Source organism: Oncorhynchus mykiss, chromosome 6 (genome assembly GCF_013265735.2).
Source record: "Oncorhynchus mykiss isolate Arlee chromosome 6, USDA_OmykA_1.1, whole genome shotgun sequence".
NCBI classification, from domain to species: domain Eukaryota; kingdom Metazoa; phylum Chordata; class Actinopteri; order Salmoniformes; family Salmonidae; genus Oncorhynchus; species Oncorhynchus mykiss.
The window spans coordinates 18,284,391-18,310,403 of NC_048570.1; the positions used below are offsets into that span (position 1 = coordinate 18,284,391).

General features: G+C 44.6%; 1 protein-coding gene across 2 annotated transcripts in view; it reads left to right on the top strand.

The window, feature by feature from the left end:
- Window positions 1-20,721: 20,721 nt before the first annotated feature.
- Window positions 20,722-26,013, top strand: part of ntrk2a (neurotrophic tyrosine kinase, receptor, type 2a) — a 57,842-nt gene continuing 52,550 nt past the window's right edge. The window contains exons 1-6 of one of the 2 annotated variants that reach the window (XM_021605434.2): window positions 20,722-21,910; window positions 23,023-23,097; window positions 23,210-23,281; window positions 23,465-23,533; window positions 23,687-23,835; window positions 25,264-25,400. In XM_021605434.2, coding sequence (XP_021461109.1) covers window positions 21,711-21,910; window positions 23,023-23,097; window positions 23,210-23,281; window positions 23,465-23,533; window positions 23,687-23,835; window positions 25,264-25,400 — 702 coding nt within the window. In that variant the 5' untranslated portion in view covers window positions 20,722-21,710. The remainder of the gene's footprint in view (window positions 21,911-23,022; window positions 23,098-23,209; window positions 23,282-23,464; window positions 23,534-23,686; window positions 23,836-25,263; window positions 25,401-26,013) is intronic. The other variant, XM_021605433.2, reaches the window with a different exon arrangement.

Below are 26,013 nucleotides of genomic sequence, written 5' to 3' on the forward strand. Positions count from 1 at the left end.
GCATTCGCACGAAACTGAAAGCACGAACCACTGCTTTTAACCAGGGCAAGGTGACCAGAAACATGACCGAATACAAACAGTGTAGCTATTCCCTCCGCAAGGCAATCAAACAAGCTAAGCATCAGTATAGAGACAAAGTAGAGTCGCAATTCAACGGTTCAGACACAAGAGGTATGTGGCAGGGTCTACAGTCAATCACAGATTACAAAAAGAAAACCAGCCCCGTCGCGGACCAGGATGTCTTGCTCCCAGACAGACTAAATAACCTTTTTGCTCGCATTGAGGACAATACAGTGCCACTGACACGGCCCGCTACCAAAACCTGCGGACTCTCCTTCACTGCAGCTGACGTGAGTAAAACATTTAAATGGGTTAAACCTCGCAAGGCTGCAGGCCCAGACGGTATCCCCAGCCGCGTCCTCAGAGCATGCGCAGACCAGCTGGCTGGTGTGTTTACGGACATATTCAATCCATCCTTATCCCAGTCTGCTGTTCCCACATTCTTCAAGAGGGCCACCATTGTTCCTGTTCCCAAGAAAGCTAAGGTAACTGAGCTAAACGACTACCGCCCCGTAGCACTCACTTCCATCATCATGAAGTGCTTTGAGAGACTAGTCAAGGACCATATCACCTCCACCCTACCTGACACCCTAGACCCACTCCAATTTGCTTACTGCCCCAATAGGTCCACAGACGACGCAATCGCAACCACACTGCACACTGCCCTAACCCATCTGGACAAGAGGAATACCTATGTGAGAATGCTGGTCATTGACTACAGCTCAGCATTTAACACCATAGTACCCTCCAAACTCGTCATCAAGCTCGAGACCCTGGGTCTCGACCCCGCCCTGTGCAACTGGGTACTGGACTTCCTGACGGGCCGCCCCCAGGTGGTGAGGGTAGGTAACAACATCTCCACCTCGCTGATCCTCAACACAAGGGTGCGTTCTGAGCCCTCCCCTGTACTCCCTGTTCACCCACGACTGCGTGGCCAAGCACGCCTCCAACTCAATCATCAAGTTTGCGGACGACACCACAATGGTAGGCTTGATTACCAACAACGACGAGACGGCCTACAGGGAGGAGGTGAGGGCCTTCGGAGTGTGGTGTCAGGAAAATAACCTCACACTCAACGTCAACAAAACAAAGGAGATGATCGTGGACTTCAGGAAACAGCAGAGGGAGCACCCCCGACGGGACAGTCGACGGGACAGTAGTGGAGAGGGTAGTAAGTTTTAAGTTCCTCTGCGTACACATCACGGACCAACTGAAATGGTCCACCCACACAGACAGCGTTGTGAAGAAGGTGCAGCAGCGCCTCTTCAACCTCAGGAGGCTGAAGAAATTTGGCTTGTCACCAAAAGCACTCACAAACTTCTACAGATGCACAATCGAGAGCATCCTGTCGGGCTGTATCACCGCCTGGTACGGCAACTGCTCCGCCCACAACCGTAAGGCTCTCCAGAGGGTAGTGAGGTCTGCACAATGCATCACCGGGGCCAAACTACCGGCCCTCCAGGACACCTACACCACCCGATGTCAAAGGAAGGCCACAAAGATAATCAAGGACAACAACCACCCGAGCCACTGCCGGTTCACCCCGCTATCATCCAGAAGGCGAGGTCAGTACAGGTGCATCAAAGCAGGGACCGAGAGACTGAAAAACAGCTTCTATCTCAAGGCCATTGAGTGGCTGCTGCCAACATACTGACTCAACTCCAGCCACTTTAATAATGGGAATTTATGTAAAAAAAATTATCACTAGCCACTTTAAACAATGCCACTTAATATAATGTTTACACACCCTACATTACCCATCTCATATGTATATGTATATACTGTACTCTATATCATCTACTGCATCTTTGTGTAATACATGTATCACTAGCCACTTTAAACTATGCCACTTTGTTTACATACCCTACATTACTCATCTCATATGTATATACTGTACTCGATACCATCTACTGCATCTTGCCTATGCCATTCTGTACCATTACTCATTCATATATCTTTATGTACATATTCTTTATCCCTTTACACTTGTGTGTAAAATGTAGTAGTTGTGGAATTGTTAGGTTAGATTACTCGTTGGTTATTACTGCATTGTCAGAACTAGAAGTACAAGCATTTCGCTACACTCGCATTAACATCTGCTAACCATGTGTATGTGACAAATAAAATTGGATTTGATTTGATTATATAATTTATACACCTATGATAAGAAAGAGGTCAGGGTCCTTCCCCTCTCCATGCCCCTCTTTCTCTCCATCCTCTTCTCTTGCCTCTCGGGGGTAGACCAGGCTGCAGTTGAAGTATGGGAAGGAAAGGGTGGGGCCACAGCCATTGAGAGACGCCATACTGAATCCTCTTCCCAGAGTCACGTTAGAGGTTCTAACCACTGCACTGGGACAACACACACACCCACACACACTGAGGTTTAGCAAGGTTGATAGGACATGGACACACACACACAAACACACCATGTCCCCCACAAACACACACACTGCTGGTACCTGTGGCAGAGCTCAGCGCAGCAGGTGGGGAGCCAAGTGCTGTTAATGACTGATGTGGAGTTAAACTCATCACAGCAGCTCTGGGATATTCTGCATACCTGGGAACACACACACACATGCAACCATGATGTCAGCAGGGTAGTGGTTAGAGCGTTGGACTAGTAACCCGGAAGGTTGCAAGTTCAAATCCCCGAGCTGACAAGGTACAAATCTGTTGTTCTGCCCCTGAACAGGCAGTTAACCCACTGTTCCTAGGCCGTCATTGAAAATAAGAATGTGTTCTTAACTGACTTGCCTAGTTAAATAAAGGTAAAATAAATAAATAAAATGTCACCACCAAGGATAATGATAAGTAGAGATGCATGATATATCGGTAAGAATATCGGAATCGGACGATATTAGCTAAAAATGCCAACTTCGGCATCAGCCTGATGTCTAGTTTAATATCGATGTCAAAGCTGACGTGCATACCTGTATGACGTATTGACGCCACAAAAAATATAGCGCTACAAATGCAACACAGCATTCCTAATCTAGCCCACAATGTCTGCTGTGTGGATCGAGCAGTCAACAAGTCGAGCAGTCATTTGAAAGAGTAAGAACATTTCAGCGAGACAACTCAAAGGCGAAATCCATTAACGCCAAGATAATGGAATTCATTGCCCTTAACAATCAACCGTTCTCTGTCGTGGATGATGTTGGCTATCGCTGACTGGTCAAACACCAGTACACTAACAAGTGGTTGCTAATTTTCAGATGTTGCCTTACCGGAATTCCACAGTACTGTTGAAACACATCCATGAGCTACTTGCTATGGGCGTCACTGTTATTAGCTTCACTACTGACATTTGGACCAGCGATGTCAGCCCCATGAGAATTATGATTCAGACAGCACAGTGGGTCGACGAGGATTTCCTACTGAGGAAAGTCGTATTGCATGCTCAAGAATGTGCTGGTTCTCATACCACTGCTGCCATTTCTATGGCATTTGAGAACATGTTTGAAACTTGGAAACATTAATACTCCTAGCTCCATTCGAACAATTAACTTGAGAAATAAGCTCAACTGTGTCTGCAGCAGACATAACCTGTCATGGCATTGAAACGCCTGCTCAACAAAAATGCCAACACAGACCGTCGGGTTAACTTGGAAAAGTACTCTAGTAGAGGCTGTGAACAAGCGATTTGTTGGGATTCTTTCTTAGCCTCTACTGTGTCGTTCACCATGCTCAATGCTAGGTACAAGGACCACTACTTCAATGCAGACAAAAAACACGGTTTACGTGAAATGTTAGACACAGCTGGACAAGATGGAAACGGACAGGGAAAGTGCGCACAGAGGAAGAGAGGCCACGGACATCAGAGCTGAAACTTCACAGCTCTGACATGTATGATGAACTCCTGGTTGAGACTGAACAAATTAATAACGAAACAGCACAGCAAATAAGTGAAAGAAATAGGTTTGGTTATCTTTTTCTGGTAATGGGGACATGTAAAAGCCAACAAATGGTCTGTGTGTGTCAACTATTTAACTGTACTAGAATGCTTAAGGCTGCAAAAAATTTTAATATTGGTTAGTGATATCGGTATATTTTTTTTTGGCAAGGGAAATATTGGATATTGGCCAAAAATATAACTTCGGTGCATCCCTAATGATTAGATAAACACGGAGTATACCAAACATTAGGATCACCTTCCTAATATTGTTTGACAACATTGTGTCAAGTTGGGTGGATGTCCTTTGGGTGGTGGACCATTCTTGATACACACTGTTGTGTGAAAAACTCGGCAGCGTTGAATTTATTGACACAAACTGGTGCGCCTGGCACCTACTACCATGCCCCGTTCAAAGGCACTTAAGGGCACACATACACAATCCATGTCTCAATTGTCTCAAGGCTTAAAAATCCTTCTTCAACCTGTCTCCTCCCCTTCATCTACACAGATTGAAGTGGATTTAAGTGACATCAATGAGGGATCATACCTTTCACCTGGATTCACCTGGTCAGTCTGTCATGGAAAAAGCAGGTGTTCTTAATGTTTTGTATACCACAAACACTGTTTGGAAAATTACCTGCGATGCAAGCAGTCATGAAGCATGCAACTGTACCTGAGATAAGAGTTCTGATGGCACACCTGGAAATATTGCCTCCCCGCACTGGGGCCATAGCAGCTATAGCAAGAGGACATTACAAAAATAGGAGTAGAACACTACATCAGCCAGAACACCACAGTACAGACACAACACACCAATATATAGAGACAGTGTTACAGCCGAACAACATTGAAATGGTTTAGCATACAGTCTGTTAAGGTGTTCTTCCGGTGAAAGAGAGGAGGACCAAAATGCAGCGTAGTTATCTCGATACATCTTTAATAAAGAAAATAACGAACAATACAAAACACTAAACGTAACGTGACAAACCGAAACAGCCCTATCTGGTGCAAACAAACACAGAGACAGGAACAATCACCCACGACACACTCAAAGAATATAGCTGCCTAAATATGGTTCCCAATCAGAGACAACGATAAACACCTGCCTCCGATTGAGAACCACTCTAGGCACCCATAGACTTACCTAGACAACTCTACTATACCACAATCCCATAACCTACAAAAACCCCAAGACAAAACACACCACATAAATAACCCATGTCACACCCTGGCCTGACCACCCCCCCCCCCCCCCCCCAAGGTGCGGACTCCCGGCCGCACACCTAAACCCATAGGGGAGGGTCCGGGTGGGCGTCTGTCCACGGTGGCGGCTCCGGCTCCGGCGCGGGACGTGGACCCCACTCCAACAAAGTCTTAGTCCGCTTAATTTGCGTCCTTAGATTGGCGACCCTCGCCGCCAACCTTGGCCTAGTAACCCTAACCAAGGGCCCCACTGCACTGAGGGGCAGCTTCGGACTGAGGGACAGCTCGGGACTGAGGGGTAGCTCGGGACTGAGGGGAAGCTCGGGACTGAGGGGAAGCTCGGGACTGAGGGGAAGCTCGGGACTGAGGGGAAGCTCGGGACTGAGGGGAAGCTCGGGACTGAGGGGAAGCTCGAGACTGAGGGGAAGCTCGAGACTGAGGGGAAGCTCGAGACTGAGGGGAAGCTCGGGACTGAGGGGAAGCTCGGGACTGAGGGGAAGCTCAGGCAGGTTGATGACTCTGGCAGATCCTGGCTGACTGGTGGCTCTGGCAGATCCTGGCTGACTGGCGGCTCTGGCAGATCCTGGCTGACCCTGGCTGAATGGCGGATCCTGGCTGAATGGCGGCTCTGGCGGATCCTGGCAGACTGGCCGGCTCTGGCTGCTCCATGCTGACCGGCGCCTCTGGCTGCTCCATGCTGACCGGCGGCTCTGGCTGCTCCATGCTGACCGGCGGCTCTGGCTGCGCCATGCTGACCGGCGGCTCTGGCTGCTCCATGCTGACCGGCGGCTCTGGCTGCTCCATGCTGACCGGCGGCTCTGGCGGCTCCATGCAGACCGGCGGCTCTGGCGGCTCCATGCAGACCGGCGGCTCTGGCGGCTCCTTGCAGACCGGCGGCTCTGGCGGCTCCTTGCAGACCGGCGGCTCTGGCGGCTCCTTGCAGACTGCCGGCTCTGGCGGCTCCTTGCAGACTGCCGGCTCTGGCGGCTCCTTGCAGACTGGCAGCTCTGGCGGCTCCTTGCAGATTGGCAGCTCTGACAGCGCTGGACAGGCGGGAGACTCCGGCAGCGCAGAACAGGCGGGAGACTCCGGCAGTGCTGAACAGGCGGGAGACTCCGGCAGCGCTGAACAGGCGGGAGACTCCGGCAGCGCTGGACAAACGGGAGACTCCGGCAGCGCTGTAGAGGAGGAAGGCTCTGGCAGCGCTGGACAGGCGAGGCGCACTGTAGGCCTGATGCGTGGTGCTGGCACTGGTGGTACTGGGCAGAGGACACGCACAGGAAGCCTTGTTCGGGAAGCTGCCACCGGAGGGCTGGTGCGTGGAGGTGGTACTGGATAGACCGGACCGTGCAGGCGCACTGGAGCTCTTGAGCACAGAGCCTGCCCAACCTTACCTGGTTGAATGCTCCCGGTCGCCCTGCCAGTGCGGCGAGGTGGAATAGCCCGCGCTGGGCTATGCAGGCGAACCGGGGACACTGTGCGCAAGGCTGGTGCCATGTAAGCCGGCCCAAGGAGACACACTGGAGACCAGATGCGTAGAGCCGGCTTCATGACACTTGGCTCGATGCTTACTCTAGCCCGGCCGATACGAGGAGCTGGTATGTACCGCACCGGGCTATGCACCCGCACTGGAGACACCGTGCGCTCCACAGCATAACACGGTGCCTGCCCGGTCTCTCTATCCCCCCGTTAAGCACAGTGTGCCCCCCCCAATACATTTTTGGGGCTGACTCTCGGGCTTCCATCCGCGTCGCCTCCTCATACCAGCGCCTCTCCGCCTTCGCCGCCTCCAGCTCTTCTTTGGGGCGGCGATATTTTCCTGGCTGAGCCCAGGGTCCTTTACCATCCAAGATTTCCTCCCATGTCCAGAAATCTGGATTTCGCTGCTCCTGCTGCCGCTGCCTGTCACCACGCCGCTTGGTCCTGTTTTGGTGGGTGATTCTGTTAAGGTTTTCTTCCTGTGAAAGAGAGGAGGACCAAAATGCAGCGTTTCTTTAATAAAGAAAATAACGAACAATACAAAACACTAAACGTACCGTGACAAACCGAAACAGCCCTATCTGGTGCAAACAAACACAGAGACAGGAACAATCACCCACGAAACACTCAAAGAATATGGCTGCCTAAATATGGTTCCCAATCAGAGACAACGATAAACACCTGCCTCTGATTGAGAACCACTCTAGGCAACCATAGACTTACCTAGACAACTCTACTATACCACAATCCCGTTACCTACAAAAACCCCAAGACAAAAACCACATAAATAACCCATGTCACACCCTGGCCTGACCAAAATAATAAAGAAAACACAAAATACTAAGACCAGGGCGTGACACAGTCACATAATAGTGACGTTCTAAGAACCTCACTAATGACACATCTTGTTGCAACATTACAGTGATGTCTCAACAACTAAATTGGGCATTAGGTTACACTTTGTTTGGATAGTCCCCAATAGATGACAATAGTTCAATATTTACTGAAGATCTATAAACCAACTATACTAAACAAAAATATAAACGCAACATATAAAGTGTTGGTCTCATGTTTCATGACCTGAAATAAAAGATCCCAGAAATGTTCCATACGCACAAAAACAGCATACTCATTACACAGGTGCACCTTGTGCTGAGGACAATTAAAGGTCACTTTAAAATGTGCAGTTTTGTCACACAACACAATGCCACAGATGTCTCAAGTTTGGAAGGGAGTGTGCAATTGGCATGCTGACTGCAGGAATGTCCACCAGAGCTGTTACCAGAGAATTGAATGTTAATTTCTCTACCATTAGCTGCCTCCAACGTCGTTTTAGGTCATTTGGCAGTACGTCCAACTGGCCTCACAACCGCAGACCAAGTGTAACCACGCCAGCCCAGGACCTCCACATCCAGCTTCTTCACCTGCGGGATCGTCTGAGACCAGCCACCCGGACAGCTGATGAAACTGAAGAGTATTTCTGTCTGCCCTTTTGTGGGAAAACCTCATTCTGATTGGGTGGGCCTGGCACCCAAGTGGATGGGCCTATAACCTCCCAGGCCCACCCATGGCTGCACCCCAGCCCAGTCATGTGAAATCCATAGATACTGTAAGGGCCTAATGAATTTATTTCAATTAACTGGTTTCCTTATATGAACTGTAACTCAGGAAAATCTTTGAAATTGTTGCATGTTGCGTTTATATTTTTGTTCAGTATACTTGGGGCTATCCAAATAAAGGGTTACCTGGGGGAGGTTTCTTTATGTAATCAATAGTGCTATATATGTTTAATAAGTTATTATTATCCTTGCTACAGAGAGCACACTGATTTAAAGAGGGTATGATTCAATGTTCCAAAAATATTCCCCCCATTTGTGTACTTTGATGTAACTTAAGGATGAGCCACTGCATGAAGCCAAGGTAGTAGAGCACAAAGTTGACAGTGCTGAAGAACACTACAATGGGCAGAACCTGAAGAGCGAGAGAAGAAATAAGTGTTTGGTTTCTCTTTTCTTTCCTCTCTCTGTAATTGTCTCAGTCTCACATATACAGACATACTCATATGATCCTCTATCAAGAATACCAAGAAGTGATCTGTGTATTTGTCGCCAAAGACAAACTGAGAGCGGGTGTCAGTGTAGGACAGAAACACCTGGGTGACAGAGGAGAGATGTTTCAACACAGACTGAAGTATTGAGGTCAGTCTTTACTAACAGGCCAACTTTGCTCTTTGTCTGAGACATATGATTATGCTGATGAGAGTGACATTAGCTATATGGTCCAAATAAAAACAGGGGCTTTTTTTGCTGGCTATTATTTGCAATATCAGTGATCCAATAGATTGCCATTTTACCCTTTGGCTGAGTATCCCTGGCTGGTACACAGTATGTGTACAGTACCTAGACTTGATGGCCCAGCCAGTCTACAGCAGTGAATCCTGCTTTGGTTCTGAGGATGATGAGTCCAAATAAGAAGAACTGCAGTACCACACCCCGCGGTAAAGTTCGCCGTGACACCTACACACAGTTAAACACACAGACTTGCAGGGAATCACACACAAACACATATAGGCACAAGATCTGTCAGAACTACCGTGGCCGGTCTTTGGACCCATGCAGAGTTGAAGTATCAAGGTGTGTGTGTGTTCTCACTTTTCCATACACTGAATGGGTTCCAGCATGAGCAGTACAAAGCAGAAGACTGGAGAAAGACTAGCTGCCGTGTTCCCTGTTTGGCCCTGTCAAAGACCAGCCAGCACACCGCTGCCATCAAAAGCAGCATACACACCACAGTGCATGCACAGACAGACAAACAGATAGACAGACAGATACAGACAGAAAGACAGACAAAAGAGGGACAACAATGGGAATCACCAAAAAGGATGACAAAATACAGGAAAAATGTGATATCATACAAAGAAAAGAGAGTGAGAAAGAAAGAAAATGCAGCTCTCACCAAATGAGCCAGACCATGTGTGTGTTGAGGGTGCTCCTGGTAGGTTGCAGGCTGTCCCAGCGGCAGGATCAGTAGCGGCCCATGAGCCAGTCCCTCAGCAGGAAGAACACAGCCAACAGGGCCAGAGGCCGCTGCAAGTTCTGCACGCACGCTGCAATCACCGCGGCAACGGAACTTGAAACACACATAATCTGTGTCTGAAATGGCACCCTATTCACTATGTAGTGTACTAATTTTGACCGGACCCACTTCGGACGAACTCCCAGACAACTCTGTATGAAACCTAGACAGCTGCAAACGTATGTGATTATCACACAGAAAGAAAAGTCACATAGACATATGCAGCCACACAGACATAACATCCAACTGTTGAGATAGAAGTAAAGTGTTGGATATAAACATACAAATACACACATTATTGATGATGAAAATGACCCACATCCCTGAGACAGCAGATATACGCGTAGTCTGTTGACGCTATGAACCAATCCTTACATTTTACTTGCTCTACCATGAAGGAAATTCATTTCAGGGTCATATTCATTAGATACCCAATGGATGTAAACAGACTGAATTAGGGAGGGAATTTGTACAATGACAAACACTTATTTTTAAACTACACCCTCCCTCAGTGATGGAAAACCCACTCACTCTGATAACCTCTGCAAACACTAGGTTATCACATTTGGTGTTGAATTGAATCACCAAGTATTCATATTGCTGTGAGACTCCTGTGATCCTGTGTGGCTCAGTTGGTAAGATCATGGCACTAGCAACACCAGGGTTGTTGGTTTAATACCCTAAAACACCAACAACATAGACATACCTCTGATAAGAGTGGGTTGGTGGAAATGAAGTCATTCAAACGCCTTAGATATGTGTCAGTGAACCAGGTCACATACATTTATCCTTACATTTAGCAGATATCTTTATCCAGAACAACTTAAAGTAGTGAGTGCATACATTTTCATACTGGTCCCCCATGGGAATCAAACCCACAACCCTGGCGTGGCAAATAAAACCAAAAATGTAAAAGCGCCATGCTCTACCAACTGTGCTACATGGGATCTCTTGTTTCAACCCGTATTTTGCTGTTCTGGGTGCCATTTGTTTTTGCATCATTAAAGTGCTCCGGCCCATTTCTGCTCTCCTGCGCCTGACTTCCCTGCTACCAGTTACGCACCGCTTACAGGGGATCCTAATAAAATACCCCCAAAATACCAAATACAGTGGACTCGTCACTAACACATTCAGTGCCTTCTGGAAACTGCAGTTACAATATTTCTGTATAATTTTTTCAAATTTAACTAGGCAAGTCAGTTAAGAAGAAATTATTACTTACAACGACGGCCTACCAAAAGGCAAAAGGCCTCCTGCGGGGACGGGGGCTGGGATTAAAATAAAAATATAGGACAAAATACACATCACGACAAGAGAGACACCACAACACTACATAAAGAGAGACCTTAGACAACAACATAGCATGGCAGCAACACATGACAACACAGCATGGTAGCAACACCATATGACTACAACATGGTAGCAACAACATGGCAGCAGCAGAACATGGTAGCAGCACAAAACATTGTACAAACATTATTGGGCACAGACAACAGATGTATGCAAGAAGGTAGAGACAACAATGCATCATGCGAAGAAGCCACTGTCAGTAGTGTCCATGAGTAGTGTCCAGTTTGAGCGTTTTTTGCAGCTTGTTCCAGTCAGCTGCAGCAAACTGAAAAGAGGAGCGACCCAGGGATGTCTGTGCTTTGGGGACCTTTAACAGAATGTGACTCGCAGAACGGGTGTTGTATGTAGAGGATGAGGGCTGAAGTAGGTATCTCAGATAGGGGGGAGTGCTGGCCTAAGAGGATTTTATAAATAAGCATCAACCAGTGGTTCTTGCGATGGGTATACAGAGATGACCAGTTTCCAGAGTATAGAGTGCAGTGATGCGTTTTATTAGGAGCATTGGTGGAAAATCTGATGGCCGAATGGTAAAGAACATCTAGCCGCTCGAGAGCACCCTTCCCTGGCGATCTATAAATTACGTCTCCGTAATCTAGCATGGGTAGGATGTTCATCTGAATCAGGGTTAGTTTGGCAGCTGGGGTGAAAGAGGAGCGATTACGATATAGAAAACCAAGTTTAGATTTAACCTTAGCCTGCAGCTTTGATGTGTGCTGAGAGAAGGACAGTTTACCGTCTAGCCATACTCCCAAGTTCTTATATGAGGTGACAACCTAAAGCTCTAAACCCTCAGTGGTAGTAATCACACCAGTGGGGAGAGGGGCATTCTTCTTACCAAAGCACATTACCTTTGTTTTGGAGGTGTTCAGAACAAGGTTAAGGCATAAGAGCAGAGAAAGCTTGTTGGACACTAAGAAAGCTTTGTTGTAGAGCGTTTAACACAAAATCTGGGGAGTGGCCAGCTGAGTATAAGACTGTATCATCTGTATATAAATGGATGAGAGAGTTTCCCACTGCCTGAGCTATGTTGTTGATGTAAATTGAGAAGAGTGTGGGGCTTCGGATCGAGCCTTGGGGTACTCCCATGGTGACAGGCAGTGGCTGAGACAGCAGATGTTCTTACTTTATACACTGCACTCTTTGAGAGAGGTAGTTAGCAAACCAGGTCGAAGACCCCTCAGAGACACCAATACTCCTTAGCCGGCTCACAAGAATGGAATGATCTACCATATCAAAAGCTTTGGCCAAGTCAATAAAAATAGCAGCACAACATTGCTTAGAATCAAGGGCAATGGTGACATCATTTAGGACCTTTGAGGTTGCAGTGACACATCCATAACCTGAATGGAAACCAGATTGCATACCAGAGAGAATACTACAGACATCAAGAAAGCCAGTCAGTTGATTATTGACAAGTTTTTTCAACTCTTCTGATTAACAGGGCAAAATAGAAATAGGCATATAACAGTTAGGATCAGCTTGATCTCCCCCTTTAAATAAAGGACGCACTGTGGCTGCCTTCCAAGCAATGGGAACCTCGCCAGAAAGAAGATACATATTAAAAAGGTCAGCGTTAGGCTTGGCGATGATATGGGTTGCAATCTTAAAGAAGAAAGGATCTAAACCACCATTTGGGGGGGTCAAGTTTAAGGAGCTCCTTTAGCACCTCAGTGACTGCCTGCAGGGAGGCAGGGGAAAAAGAGGGAGGAGCATCGGGGCTAGTCGCATTAGAAGGGTGGGAGATGAGGACATGTTGGACGGGCAATGAGGCATGGCTGAGTCAAATAGGAATCCTGACTTAATGAAGTTGTGATTAAAGAGGTCAGCCACGTGTTCCTTGTCAGTAACAACCACATCATCAACATTAAGGGACATGGGCAGCTGTGAGGAGGAGGGTTTATTCTCCAGGTCTTTAACCATTCTGCAGAACTTCTTAGGGTTTCACCCACAGAGAGAGAACTGCTCCTTAAAGTAACTAACTTTGACCATCCGAATAGCCTGAGTGCATTTATCTCTCATTTGCCTGAACGAGAACCAGTCAGCCTGAGTATGCGTGTGCTGAGCCTTTCACCAAATGGAATTATTGAGGTGGAGTAACTCTGCCAGATCACTGTCAAACCAGAGGCTGAACCTGTTTTTAATTAAAATGTTCTTTAAGGGGGCATGTTTGTTAACAATACCACTGAAAATATAAAAAAAGAAGGTCCATGCGTCTTTGATAGAGGGGTTCAAGCTGATTTTATACCAATTTACAGAGGCCAGGTCATGAAGGAAGGCTTGCTCATTCAAGTTTTTTTAGCAAGCGTCTATGACAAATCTGGACAGGTCGTTTCACTGAGCAGCCATTACAAGCACAGGCTGTAAAACAGTGATCACTAAGGTCATTACATAACACACCAGACTGATACCTATCATGATTATTTGTAAGGAAAACATCAAGGAGATTAGCCTTTTCTGGGTGTTTGGAGTCATACCTTGTGGGATTGGTAATAATCTGAGAAAGATTTAGGGAGTCCCATTGCTTCAGGACTTGGTCAGGTGGTTCAAGAATGTCCCAGTTTAGGTCACCTAGCATGACAAATTCCGACTTAGTGTAAGGGGCCAGGAGAGAGCATAGGGCAGTTACGGTACAGGCCGGTGCTGATGGAGGACGATAACACCTAGCAACAGTCAACAGCTATTTTAAAGGTTAATGCTTAAAACCAACAAATCAAATTGTTTGGGGACAGACTTGGTGGAGACAACTGAGCAATGAAGGTGTTCCTTGGTAAAGATTGCCACTCCACCACCGTTGGAAGATCTGTCTTGCTGAAAAAGGTTATAACCAGAAAGGTTAACATCAGTGTTCAAAACACTCTTTATTAACCACGTCTCAGTAATGACCAACACATCTGGATTGGAGCTGTGAACCCACACTTTAAATTGATACATTTTAGGTAATACGTTTCTAGTGTTAATGTGAAGAAAACCCAAGCTTTTACAAGAGCTGAAATCAGTGAAACAGCTATCAGAGCACAAGTCAGAATTGGGGCTAGTATATGGGCCAGGGTGTACATGCAAATTTACAGATATCATCAGCAGTAATACAATCAGGGCACGGCAGAGGACAGGGAGAGCTCTGCAGTGTTGATTTGTTATGACATTTGAATGTGCATCAGATGGCAACAAGATCATATAGTACAGCAATTTCATCAGGTAACATGAATACAAAGCTGGTGAGAGGTGGTTAGAACAGGATGGGAGGCCAAGAGTCTGTTTAACCAATAGCGAGTCAGAGTCCCGAGTGTAGGAACAAACAATCTGTCCCACGGTTGTATAAACAAGCAAGTTCATAGTCAACAAAGCATGCAGCGGCCATGAGGCAAATAGCATAAAGCACAAGAAAAAAATATAATAACTTGGGGCTAGCCATTGTAAGTTCAAAGAGTCACTCGCCCCAACAAGATAACTTGAGAGAGTAGCTATCTATGAGTCCAGTAGGCTGTACAAGTCTGAGATAAAATAAATAAATCAATAGTAGGCCTATACTAGTTAATTAAAGTGTTTCTGAGTAAGCTCATTTTAGGTATGCATATGTTAATTAGCATACCTAAAATTCCGATCAGCCAATTCCAATCAGTCATTAGTAAAACGCCTTAGTAGATACAAATCAACAATGACTGTTACAGGAAACCCAAACTCCACTTATATACAGTACATGACAGAAATCCACCCCCTTGTAATTACAGGAAATGTCATCATCAAACACCTAATGCAGTATCCACTAAAAACTATACTGTATAAACAGCTCATCACGTCGGACTGATCAGAGGCCTGTATTTATTGTGGTAATTTACATGCAACCAAGACAAGGGCACACACCAGTATGATTCCAGACCTGTGTTCTTCCAGATTTTTAATTTTTTAAAATTTTTATTTCACCTTTATTTAACCAGGTAGGCTAGTTGAGAACAAGTTCTCATTTGCAACTGCAACCTGGCCAAGATAAAGCAAAACAGTGTGACACAGACAACAACACAGAGTTACACATGGAGTAAACAATAAACAAGCCAATAACACAAACAAGTCAATGACACAGTAGAGAAAAGAAAGTCTATATTCAGTGTGTGCAAAAGGCATGAGGAGGTAGGCAATAAATAGGCCATAGGAGCAAATAATTACAATTTAGCAGATTAACACTGGAAATATAAATGAGCAGATGATGTGCAAGTAGAGATACTGGTGTGCAAAAGAGCAGAAAAGTAAATAAAGTAAAAAACAGTATGGAGATGAGGTAGGTAGATTGGGTGGGCTATTTACAGATGGACTATGTACAGCTGCAGTGATTGGTTAGCTGCTCAGATAGTTGATGTTTAAAGTTGGTGAGGGAAATAAAAGTCTCCAACTTCAGCGATTTTTGCAATTCATTCCAGTCACTGGCAGCAGAGAACTGGAAGGAAAGGCGGCAAAATGAGGTGTTGGCTTTGGGGATGATCAGTGAATGGTAGCATTGAAGGTCCCAAAGAACGCAGTGCCCTCCATCATTCTTAGATGGAAGAAGTTTGGAACCATCAAGACTCTTCCTAGAGCTGGCCGGTCAAACTGAGCAGTCGGGGGCGAAGACCCTTGGTCAGGGAGGTGACCAAGAACCCGATGGTCACTCTGACAGAGCTCTAGAGTTCCTCTGTGGAGATGGAAGAACCTTCCAGAAGGACAACCATCTATGTGGCACTCCACCAAACAGGCCTTTATGGTAGAGTGGCCAGACGGAAGCCACTCCTAAGTAAATGGCACATGACAGCCCGCTTGGAGTTTGCCAAAAGGCAGCTAAAGATTCTCAGACTATGAGAAACAAGATTCTCTGGTCTGATGAAACCAAGATTGAACTCTTTGACCAGAATGCGTCACGACTGGAGGAAACATGGCACATTTCCCTACGGTGAAGGATGGTGGAGGCAGCATAATGCTGTGGGGATGTTTTTCAGCAGCAGGGACTGGGAGACTAGTCAGGATCGAAGGAAAGATGAATGGAGAAAAGTATAGAGAGATCCTTGATGAAAACCTGCTCCATAGCGCTCAGGACCTCAGACTGGGATGAAGGTTCACCTTCCAACATGACAATGCACACAGCCAAGACAATGCAGGAGTGGCTTCGAGGCAAGTCTCTGAATGTCCTTGAGTGGCCCAGCCAGACCCCAGACTTGAACCCGATCGAACATCTCTGGAGAGAACTGAAAATAGCTGTGCAGTAACGCTCCCCATCCAACCTTACAGAGCTTGAGAGGATCTTCAGAGAAGAATGGGAGAAACTTTCCAAATACAGGTGTGCCAAGCTTGTAGCGTCATACCCAAGGAGACTCGAGGCTGTAGTCGCTGCCAAAGGTGCTTCAACAAAGTACTGAGTAAAGGGTCTGAATACTTATGCAAATGTGATATTTCAGGGATATGTTTTATTATAAATTAGCAAAAATTCTAAAAACCTGTTTTTACCTTGTCATTATGGGGTATTTATCCATTTTAGAATAAGGCTGTAATGTAACAAAATGTGGAAAAAGTCAAGGGGTCTGAATACTTTCGGGAAAGCACTGTATTTGACACCCATATATATACAAATTACATACAGCCACAGTTTGGCCACAGTCACAGCTACAAGGTATTTTCTATTCCCCAGTGATCCACTTTGTGGACATGTTTACTTGCTAAATGGCCACAGAGGGGCAGTACATGATTGGTATTGTCTTTATTACTATGGCATTAAACTACAGTACCTTTGCCAGTCCAAGCTGTAGGCCTAATTTGGGGATAATACCACAGATGAAGGGGAAGTTATTCATAAGCAGAGCCATATATTGCTTTGGTTATGGCTTAAGTATCTTTGAATACCTTTGAAGACTGAAAGGACTCTGATATTTGGGGGGAGTTTGGGGTCCCCCCAGGAGGTTGGGCCCCAGATAACATATGAACACATCATAAGCCAAAAACTATTTTTTTTAATTATTACATGTAATTAGCTTTAAAACTGCTACATTTTCTCTCAGCCTCATGGCAAAATGTGTAGAATAGCAGGGAATTAGATCAGCAATTCTTGAAACTTCATTTATATAGTGGATTTTACTTTATTCTGTTGCATTATTTGTTCTTAAAATGTACATTTAGGGGAATTTTACAAGGGAAAATGTATTTATTTTGTACTTCAATATTATTCATTTCCATGTCAGCTCTATGCCTGGAAATTCCACAGTCCCGGGCAAACGATCCCAATGTTAAACTCTCCCAAATAAAAAGTGTTAAAATGTATTTATCCAAAACTGTGATTCCTAAAAGATGTGTCTGGAGATTTGGTTAAAATTCTAAATGAATCATGAATGAGCAGGGTCAGTTATACCTTAAGGACTCTTTATTCATGTCTTCATTACATGAAGTGCAACAAGACCACTGATGGTCTGCAAAGTTCTCTAGTTTTGATAGATTTAAACAAACAATATTGGAATCACCATGGTCACAACCATAAACTGTCAACTCCATCTGCCTGATAGATTAAATTAGAATATGAATTTTGGTTCAAATATGTTACATTTATTTAGGTTTCAGAGTCATAAAACAACTGAAGAAAAACTCAATTGCTACTGTGTATACCACTTGAATGAAGAAGAAAAATGCAATTTTTGTCAAATCCGTAAAACATAAACTCTGTCAGATTTTTGTCTGACATCCACTCCGTCATAGTGCTGAAAGATCTGATAGAATGGTTATTTTTTATTGGGGATTTTCAAATGAAGAATTTTTCATATTCTACAAATGTTTCTATTGAACTTTATTTTTAGAGGCAAAAATATGTCTGTTTTGAGTGTCTGTCGTCAACTCCGTCAGTGGCTTGTCAACTGATGGGTAACCCTCTCAAGATCGATGCTTGAACAATTGAAGTATTTGCTGTGCTAGACATAAGGGATATTTGCTTTATAAACGTTGTTTTATGTTCTAAATCTAGAAAAACATGCTAAAATGCTAACAAAATTAGCCCTGGAGCATTTAATAGTGATATGAAACAAAACAAAAATAAGTTTGGATTTGTATTACATATTTGAAATAACTAATGTTATTATTAAACGATCAAGGCCTTTAAACAAGGCAACTGTTTAACCGAGTTGGTGTGTGCAGTTTTATAGCTAATCTACACATTTTGCTATGAGGGTGAGATGAAATGTTGCTCTTCTAGAGTTCAAGGATTCTTGAAAAACAGGACAATATTTTCCACAAATACGTCTTAATTCACCATAAAAGACATTTCATTAAAAAAAAATATATTGTTCAACAATTATTTTTTTCAAGAATCCTTGAACTCTAGAAGAGCAACATTTAATCTCACCTCATAGCAAAATGTGTAGATTAGCTATAAAACTGCACACACCAACTTGGTTAAACAGTTGCGGTGAAAGAGCCAGAACCACAAACTCACCTGGGCTCTAAAACTGAAGCGTTACAGATTCCGCTATAGAAATGTAAAGTTAAATTCCGATTGAGCTGACATAATGCAGTGTTTACCGTGAACATAGTCTCAGCTAAATTTACATTTCAATCATGCTGTTGCCATAGCCGTGGGAAGTAGGGGTGCTGAGGGTGCTACAGCACCCACTGAAAAATCGGAATAAAAATATATATATAATATTTGAAATAAAGGTAGTGCACTGGGCCTTTACTAGTATTAGCGGACGATATAGACATCTATAGCATGGGCCCCCAAAAAATCTGCTTCTCCAGTTTTGACAAAAAAAGGTAGTTGTATAATTAAGAACAGTATCTTGCAAGATTCAACAGTTGTAATTGTAAGAGTTGTTGCCCTGTCCCTTTCTTTGCAATTTCATTCTAATGGAATCCAGAAAGAACAAAACACTGTCCTCAAACATGTACATCAAAAGGTGCTATAGGCAAAGACACAAAACTCCACATCAAATTAAATATTTTTCTTGAACAAATAACCACTTTTTGTGCAGTATTAATTTACCATCCTTACAAACCATTACTGTATTGTACATAGGCTGTTAATCTAGGTTTGTACCTGTCGACTTTGTACCTGTAGACAATACACAATACAGTAATTGAGTACTTTGAGACATCAAGTGGTTTGTGATGATGTGATCTGATTAAGTGTCTCAGTTGGGAGAGCATGGTGCTTTTGCAATGCTAAGATTGTGGGTCCGGTTCCCACGGAGGACCAGTATGAAAATGTATGCAGTCACTACTGTAAGATGCTCTGGATAAGAGTGTCTACTAAAATGGAATGAATAGACCATTTCAGTTTTCACATAGAAATAAGCTGCATTTGCAAAGTATTTCAAGAAACTGGTATATATTCCACTCATCTGCCCTACCAAGAGACAATGGAGCAAGTCATTACCACCTGCCACCAGTTTTCTGATTTACTGTTGACTTGGACTTCAAGGAAAAGTTGCATTAACTTGAATTACATGGAAAATTGTAGTAACTTGAATTTCAATTAAGCTATGTTAACTTGAATTTCAATTAAGCTATGTTAACTTGAATTTCAATTAAGCTATGTTAACTTGAATTTCAATTAAGCTATGTTAACATGAATTTCAAAGAAAGGTTATATTAACTTGAATTTCCAACACATATTTACTGTGACATATAATAGAATGAGATATAGGATGAGAATGTCATGGTCATGTCAGACGTAAGTCAGAAACTCCTGATTTTTATCAGAGATACTGATGTTCTTGTTCTTGCAAATTTGATCAGATTAACGGTTTTGTCTATTTGTTTATCAGACTCAGGTTACAAATGCTGGTAGACACTCAAATAGATTTCTGATTGTGCCGGTGTTGTGCTGAAAATCTCCCCCGTGCCAGAATCCCCCCCCTCCCCCCACTCCTCGCGTGAACGAGCATTGCTGCGACTTGCTTGCTAGTTGAGATTTCTGCTCTTCACTCCGTTGTCAGTTTAGTCTACATTTCACTGAACTTAGTAGCAGAAAGGATTTTTTTTCTCCTATGCTTTCTGCTACCAAGATCAGTGAAATGTAGACTAAACTGACAACGAAGAAAATAGCAGAAATCTCAACTAGCAAGCAAGTCGCAGCAATAAAGAATTGAGTGTGTGCGCATTCACACGAACGGGGGGGGGGGGGGGGGGTTCTGGCAGAGTGAACACCTGGCATATAGGTACCTATAATATAGCACATCATTTGAGTAATGTACCTGAACTATGGCATGTACCCTGGCCTATGGCCTATAGGGGCTACATCGTGTGTAAACATATTACTGAATACACTGTATATAGTCTGCACCGTACTGTGCCCAACTCCAGGTTGGAGAACCCCTACAGATTTGTAGAGACAGATTCAGCTCAGTTAACCTAACATAGTAGGCGTAAAAAGACGCCTGAGCGGAGTTCCCACTTCCGGATGTTAGCATCTTCTGTCGACTCCGCATTGGCTACAGCTCAGTAGCGTCTATGTTCTTCAATTCAGACCAAGGCTACATCTTGTGCGTCAGTGCTTACGTCACATCGTGTCTGCACATGGGGAGAGCGCGCGACTCAGAACTGGTGTTTGTGTGTGTGTGTGTGTGTGTGTGTGTGTGTGTGTGTGTGTGTGGTGTGGTGTGGTGTGAAGGAGCCAAGGAGGCAGATTTATAACTCCATTTGTAAGGAGTCCAGCGGGTGAATGACATCCCTCCGCTGCAGTCAGGTGACATGTTATTGATTCAGTGCACACGCTGGCTAAAATCTTTATGGTTATGAAATACAGACTAATGATTTAATAAGGTGATGGAGGTTGGTACACAGCAGCTAAAGAGGGATTGATTTGTGACTGACTGAGTAGGCTAGTGCCCCTATGCCCCGCTGTGCCAGTGGGATACATCAAATGTGATTTTAGCAGATGCTCACCTGGCTGTGCTGTCATTTAGTTTTTTAATTAACACACGACTTTCTATTCGAATACATTCAGGCTGTAAACCCAGCCCCATATCTCTCATGTTCGAGCTTATGCTATTTGTCCGTTATACACGGACACAAGTCTAAAGACAAGGCCTCAGGTGAATAACCGGGAGGAGAGGAGAGCGCTTTAACCCCTGACCATCTGGAGCAATCGCAGTAGAATTGGAACGATGGCTGGAGGGCGTATTCCTGACGGCGTCTACAATCTATAACATATGTTTTGATGCTGGTACGCGCGCCGCCTCTTCCTCAGTGCACTGACTGAACAACGCGACAATAGCCTAAACGGTGTGTGCTTTCGGCTCCATCGTCTCTGTTGGTTATCTATTCATCCACGGCTCTGAATCTGGCAGACCTGCACAGGACATGGTGTTTTGTATGGAATTAGGCCTATCAGTGTCATCTGTCTGAGAGTCGGGAGAGAGAGAGAAATATAGAGAGAAATAGAGAGAGAGAGAGAGAGAGAGAGAGAGAGCGAGAGCGCAAAGGAATCCTTGGCATACACACACGTCGGTGTCTCGATGTGATTTTGAGTGACTGGCTGCATTCTTGTGGAGACGAGCGGAACGGATAAACCTATTTTCATCGTCTCACCCATTTGCGCGGATAGCGGCTGGTGCATGCCCGTCTGGGTTGAGCATCTAACAGCGTCTCTTTCTGCTGGAGCTTGGCTGATCCGAGCTGTCCTTGGTCGGGCGTGGAGGGAGCCGAGATGAGCGCCTTTCGGAGGGGTAGCTGGGTGTCTCTGTTGGAGTTGTGTTGGATATTAATGGGACTGTGGAGGCTCGGGGCCGCCTGCCCTGCGTCCTGCTCCTGCAGCGGGACCAAGATCGCCTGTGTGGACCAGGAGCGGGGCATCATGGCTTTCCCAGTGCTGCAGTCTGAGCTGGAGATGGACAACATCACGGACATGTGAGTCACTGTCAATGATCCATCATCACCGTACCCAACATATATGACAGACATAGCATGCCTGCCTTATTGGCACACAATAATGAGGTGAAAAAAGGCTATGCGTTTTAGGCTATAAATATGAGTAGAATTGAAGATTCAATCGAATGGTCAAGTCTCAGTCAGTAATTAGGCTATTTGAGTTGGCTAATAAAACCTATTGTATAGTTTTTCAGGGTGATCTTAAGAAAATAAATAAACAAACAAAAAGCAACAATTATAAAATGTGTGTGTGTGTGTGTGTGTGTGAGTGAGTGTGTGTGTGTACACGCGATCGCGTGTTTATGTCAGTGTGAGAGAGATGGGGACACCTGGACGGTCAGAGACTGTTGTGGTGCTATCCGTACCGATTGACGCTCTTCCGTGGCCCCGATAAGAAACACAACGGAGTGGGGGAGAGGTGTAGTCCTACTCTCGCAGAAACCCATACAGTAGCCTAGTTCAAATATTAGCAAATAGGCTACTACCCCCCCAGACGCTTGGCTCCGATAATAGGCCCAACAGCCTAGAATTTTCTATTCTGAGAAATGTATAGCCTAGGCCATTTTGCTTCCATTGTGAACTAAAACTAATAGGCATAGACTCAATTAATCTCCACCCACGTTTCAGAGCTGTTCAGATTTAGCATAGCCTAATTGAAGACAAACAGAGAATCATCAGGGTTATTTTAAACAAAAATAGGGCTACAGCATTTAGAATGCATGATGTTACGAGGACATGATAGGAGCGTTTTTCTAAAGACCATAGCCGATCCTTTGATATCCATAGCCTACTGTCACCGTTATATGATTATAAAGATACAATACAAGTAGTCTAACAATGTTTATTCTGTTTATATAATAATCGACTGTTAAAAATGACAATAATTAGACGACTTGAGTAAAGGTCTAAGGTTCCTCTGTATTTCCAAACGAACTTGACAAAAATCTTAAACAAAAACTCCCGTCCCCGAAAAACACTTCAACATCTTTTAATATCGTTTGAAATGTGCTGCATAATCGTGCATCTGTCGTTCAGTGTAGGCCTACTACTTACTATTCTCTAACCTTTTTTCCCAATTTAATTTTTAACAGATATATTGCAAATCAGAGTAGCTTCTCATCCATCAATGACAAAGACCTGCATTATTACCGGAACCTCACGAATCTGTAAGTATGTTATGTGATATCTTATACTTGTGGTCATGATGGAGCCCAGATTGGATTGGTGTTGGCATCCGAGCTCAATATGATGATGTTTTTGTGTATATTTGCATTGCAGAACTGTGACTAACAGCAGGCTTACCTATGTGTCTCGACTGGCTTTCCAGAACAACCTCAAACTTCAGTATCTGTGAGTGGCTTTTATAAGGCTAAATGAATCTCAATTTGAAGGTCAAACTACAGTTCTTACAAAAAATAATTGTATCTCCTAAGACAGACAAGAACAGTTGCTGGAATGGTTGTACAGTTTAGTATTTCTTTTGGATATGTCTTTCAACTAATTATTGATAATAATGTACATTCTGATTGACAGGAATCTGAAAGATAACAACTTGTCATCTCTGTATTGGAGGATATTTCGACATTTAAACATATCAAATCTGTGAGTTGATTCTTTCAGCCCCCGACTGACAATGTGTCATCATGGATAATAAAAAATAAACGTTAGTGCATGTGTGCGCTTACCTTCATACATGTGTGTGTTCGTGTCAGTGTGTGATTCAATATTCAACACTGTGCTTCTCTGTGTGTGTAGGATTCTTTCAGGGAACCCGCTGCACTGTTCCTGTGAGAACATGTGGATGAAGCTGTGGCTGGGAGAGGAGGCTGATGCTCAGGAGCTCAAATGTATAGAGGAGGGTGGTGGGAGGAAACCTCTCACCAGGCTCAACCCCCCTCACTGTGGTAATGGCCCCAAAATACACGCACACCTCCCAATGATCATCAAAACACACACCGTGGATCTTATCTTTTTCCACAAACCACTTGCTTTAATTGAAAATGTATCCTTCCCAGCCCAATTTTTTGAAAATAATCCCTTTAATTGCTTTGCTGAATAAACTCTCCTTAGATTCACATGTGGTATCATAATGACAAACCATTATGATTACCCACAAACCAAAGCTGGTCTAGGATCAGTTCCCCCTTCTACTCATTAACACTCACCAGTGTGTGTTGATAACAAAGAGGAACCTGGGCCTGTACTAGTGTGCTCTGGGGCACAGAGGCTATATAACGACAATGATAACACTTATTGATCCGGCAGTCCAGTCTCCACTCCATTAGGCTGCTATTTTCGCCATCGCCACGGTTACTTGCAGGCCCCTGGAGAGACGGCAGGGGGACCCCTGTGTGAGTGACATATGAAAACGACTCAAGGGAGAGGCATGTGTACGATGCCCCAGGCCTGCCAGGCAGCTAAACACAATGAGAACCTTGCAAACCCCCTTTTTCTCTATTTTTCTCTAACATTCTCTCTCTCCCTCTCACAACATCTCTTTTTCAGGACATCTCTGTCATTCTTTCTCTGTTCATATCTCCCGCTCTCCTTCTGTCATCCTGTACTATATGAAATCCACAGCTCAGTGCAGTAGTTTTCATGTGTTGGATACAGAGGTTATCTGAGACTAAGCTATGGCCTTCACTGCTGCCTACCAATATTTATATTGGAGATGTTGATGCTGTAGGTTCTAGTGTCTAAAACTGGTTACAACCAGTAAACAACCATTGCAACCAGTTTAGCCCACGAGTTGTGTTGTTAAAGATGGACACATTGTAAAGGCATACTGTGCTTTACTAGTGTACTGTAGCTTTGTTGAGTCGGTAGGGTTAACACCGCAGCTGGCAGTGCTTGTAAGAGAGCAACTGAGACTGCTCAAGCTGTAAGGGTTGATTTACTGAAGGTTCTTCAGATGGTATGGTCTGAGTGCTGAAATGAATAGTTTTCTGGGTTCTAGAATCATTGAGAGCGTTGCCATGCTGATAAGAGTCTTGGCGACGTCCCTTAGTGGAGATAAGAGATCTGTCCATTTTATCAACCAGGACTGTCGACACTGGCCCTTACTTGCCAGACGCTCCCATGCCATTGGCTGCGGCTAAGAGGCAGCCAATCTTCTGATTGGACACGTTGGTCACCTTCAAGTCACAGTCCCATCCTCTCCACCTTTGGTTGTGTTGTTGTCTCTACTTAGAGAGGCTCCAAACTGTGTCTTAATTAATTTTATCTGAGTTGCGAGACACATGGAGTTGTAGTCTGTGTGTGACCACCGCCGTGTTTGTGCTGTGATTTTGAACTAAGATTGCATTGAATCTCCCCTTCGTTTTCATTGGCAGTGGTTCCCATGGCGACTCTGAGCCCATCCAAGGTGACGGTGCAGGAGGGTGCTGATGTGGTGTTGACATGCAACACCTCTGGAGCGCCCTCTCCTGAGCTCATCTGGAACATGATCCCACTCGTCTCCTACAATGAGGTCAGTCACCACCGTCGCCCGCCACCAAAAATCCCATGGCTGCATCTCAAATGGCACCCTAGGTCAAAAGTAGTGCACTATATAGGGAATAGAATGCCATTTTAAATGCACCCATGAGTAGGGACAGGAGTTTTACTGACCACGTGACCTGACCCAGAAAAACTCTGTGCCCATGTTACTAGGGCCTCTAACTTGGGCCCAGAGTTGTTCCTGCTCACGTAAGACTCCTGGACCTACCCATCAGCAACAACACTAATCCACCAGTTAAAGGCACATTCCTTCTGTTAAAGGGCGACTGCACTTCCTGATTTGGCCTCGTTTTAGATTTGGTTCATTAAGAAATGCTATGACTGATTTCAAACGTGAGTTGGTTTCAGGGTGTGGTTTGATGTGGGTGTCTCGTGTGTGTTCGCAGGTGGGAAGAGTTAGCCAAATGATTTAGCCAATTAGCTTCAGCCAGCTGGTGTGCAACCATGGTAAAGTTGGTTTGACTTTTGATAGATTTGGGGATAGTTAGGGACCATCCATAAACTACACAATGTAAATGGGACTTTTAGTTTCCTCATTAAATTCTTTCAATATTTGTAGTTGGTTTGAAGTTAAGTTATTGGAA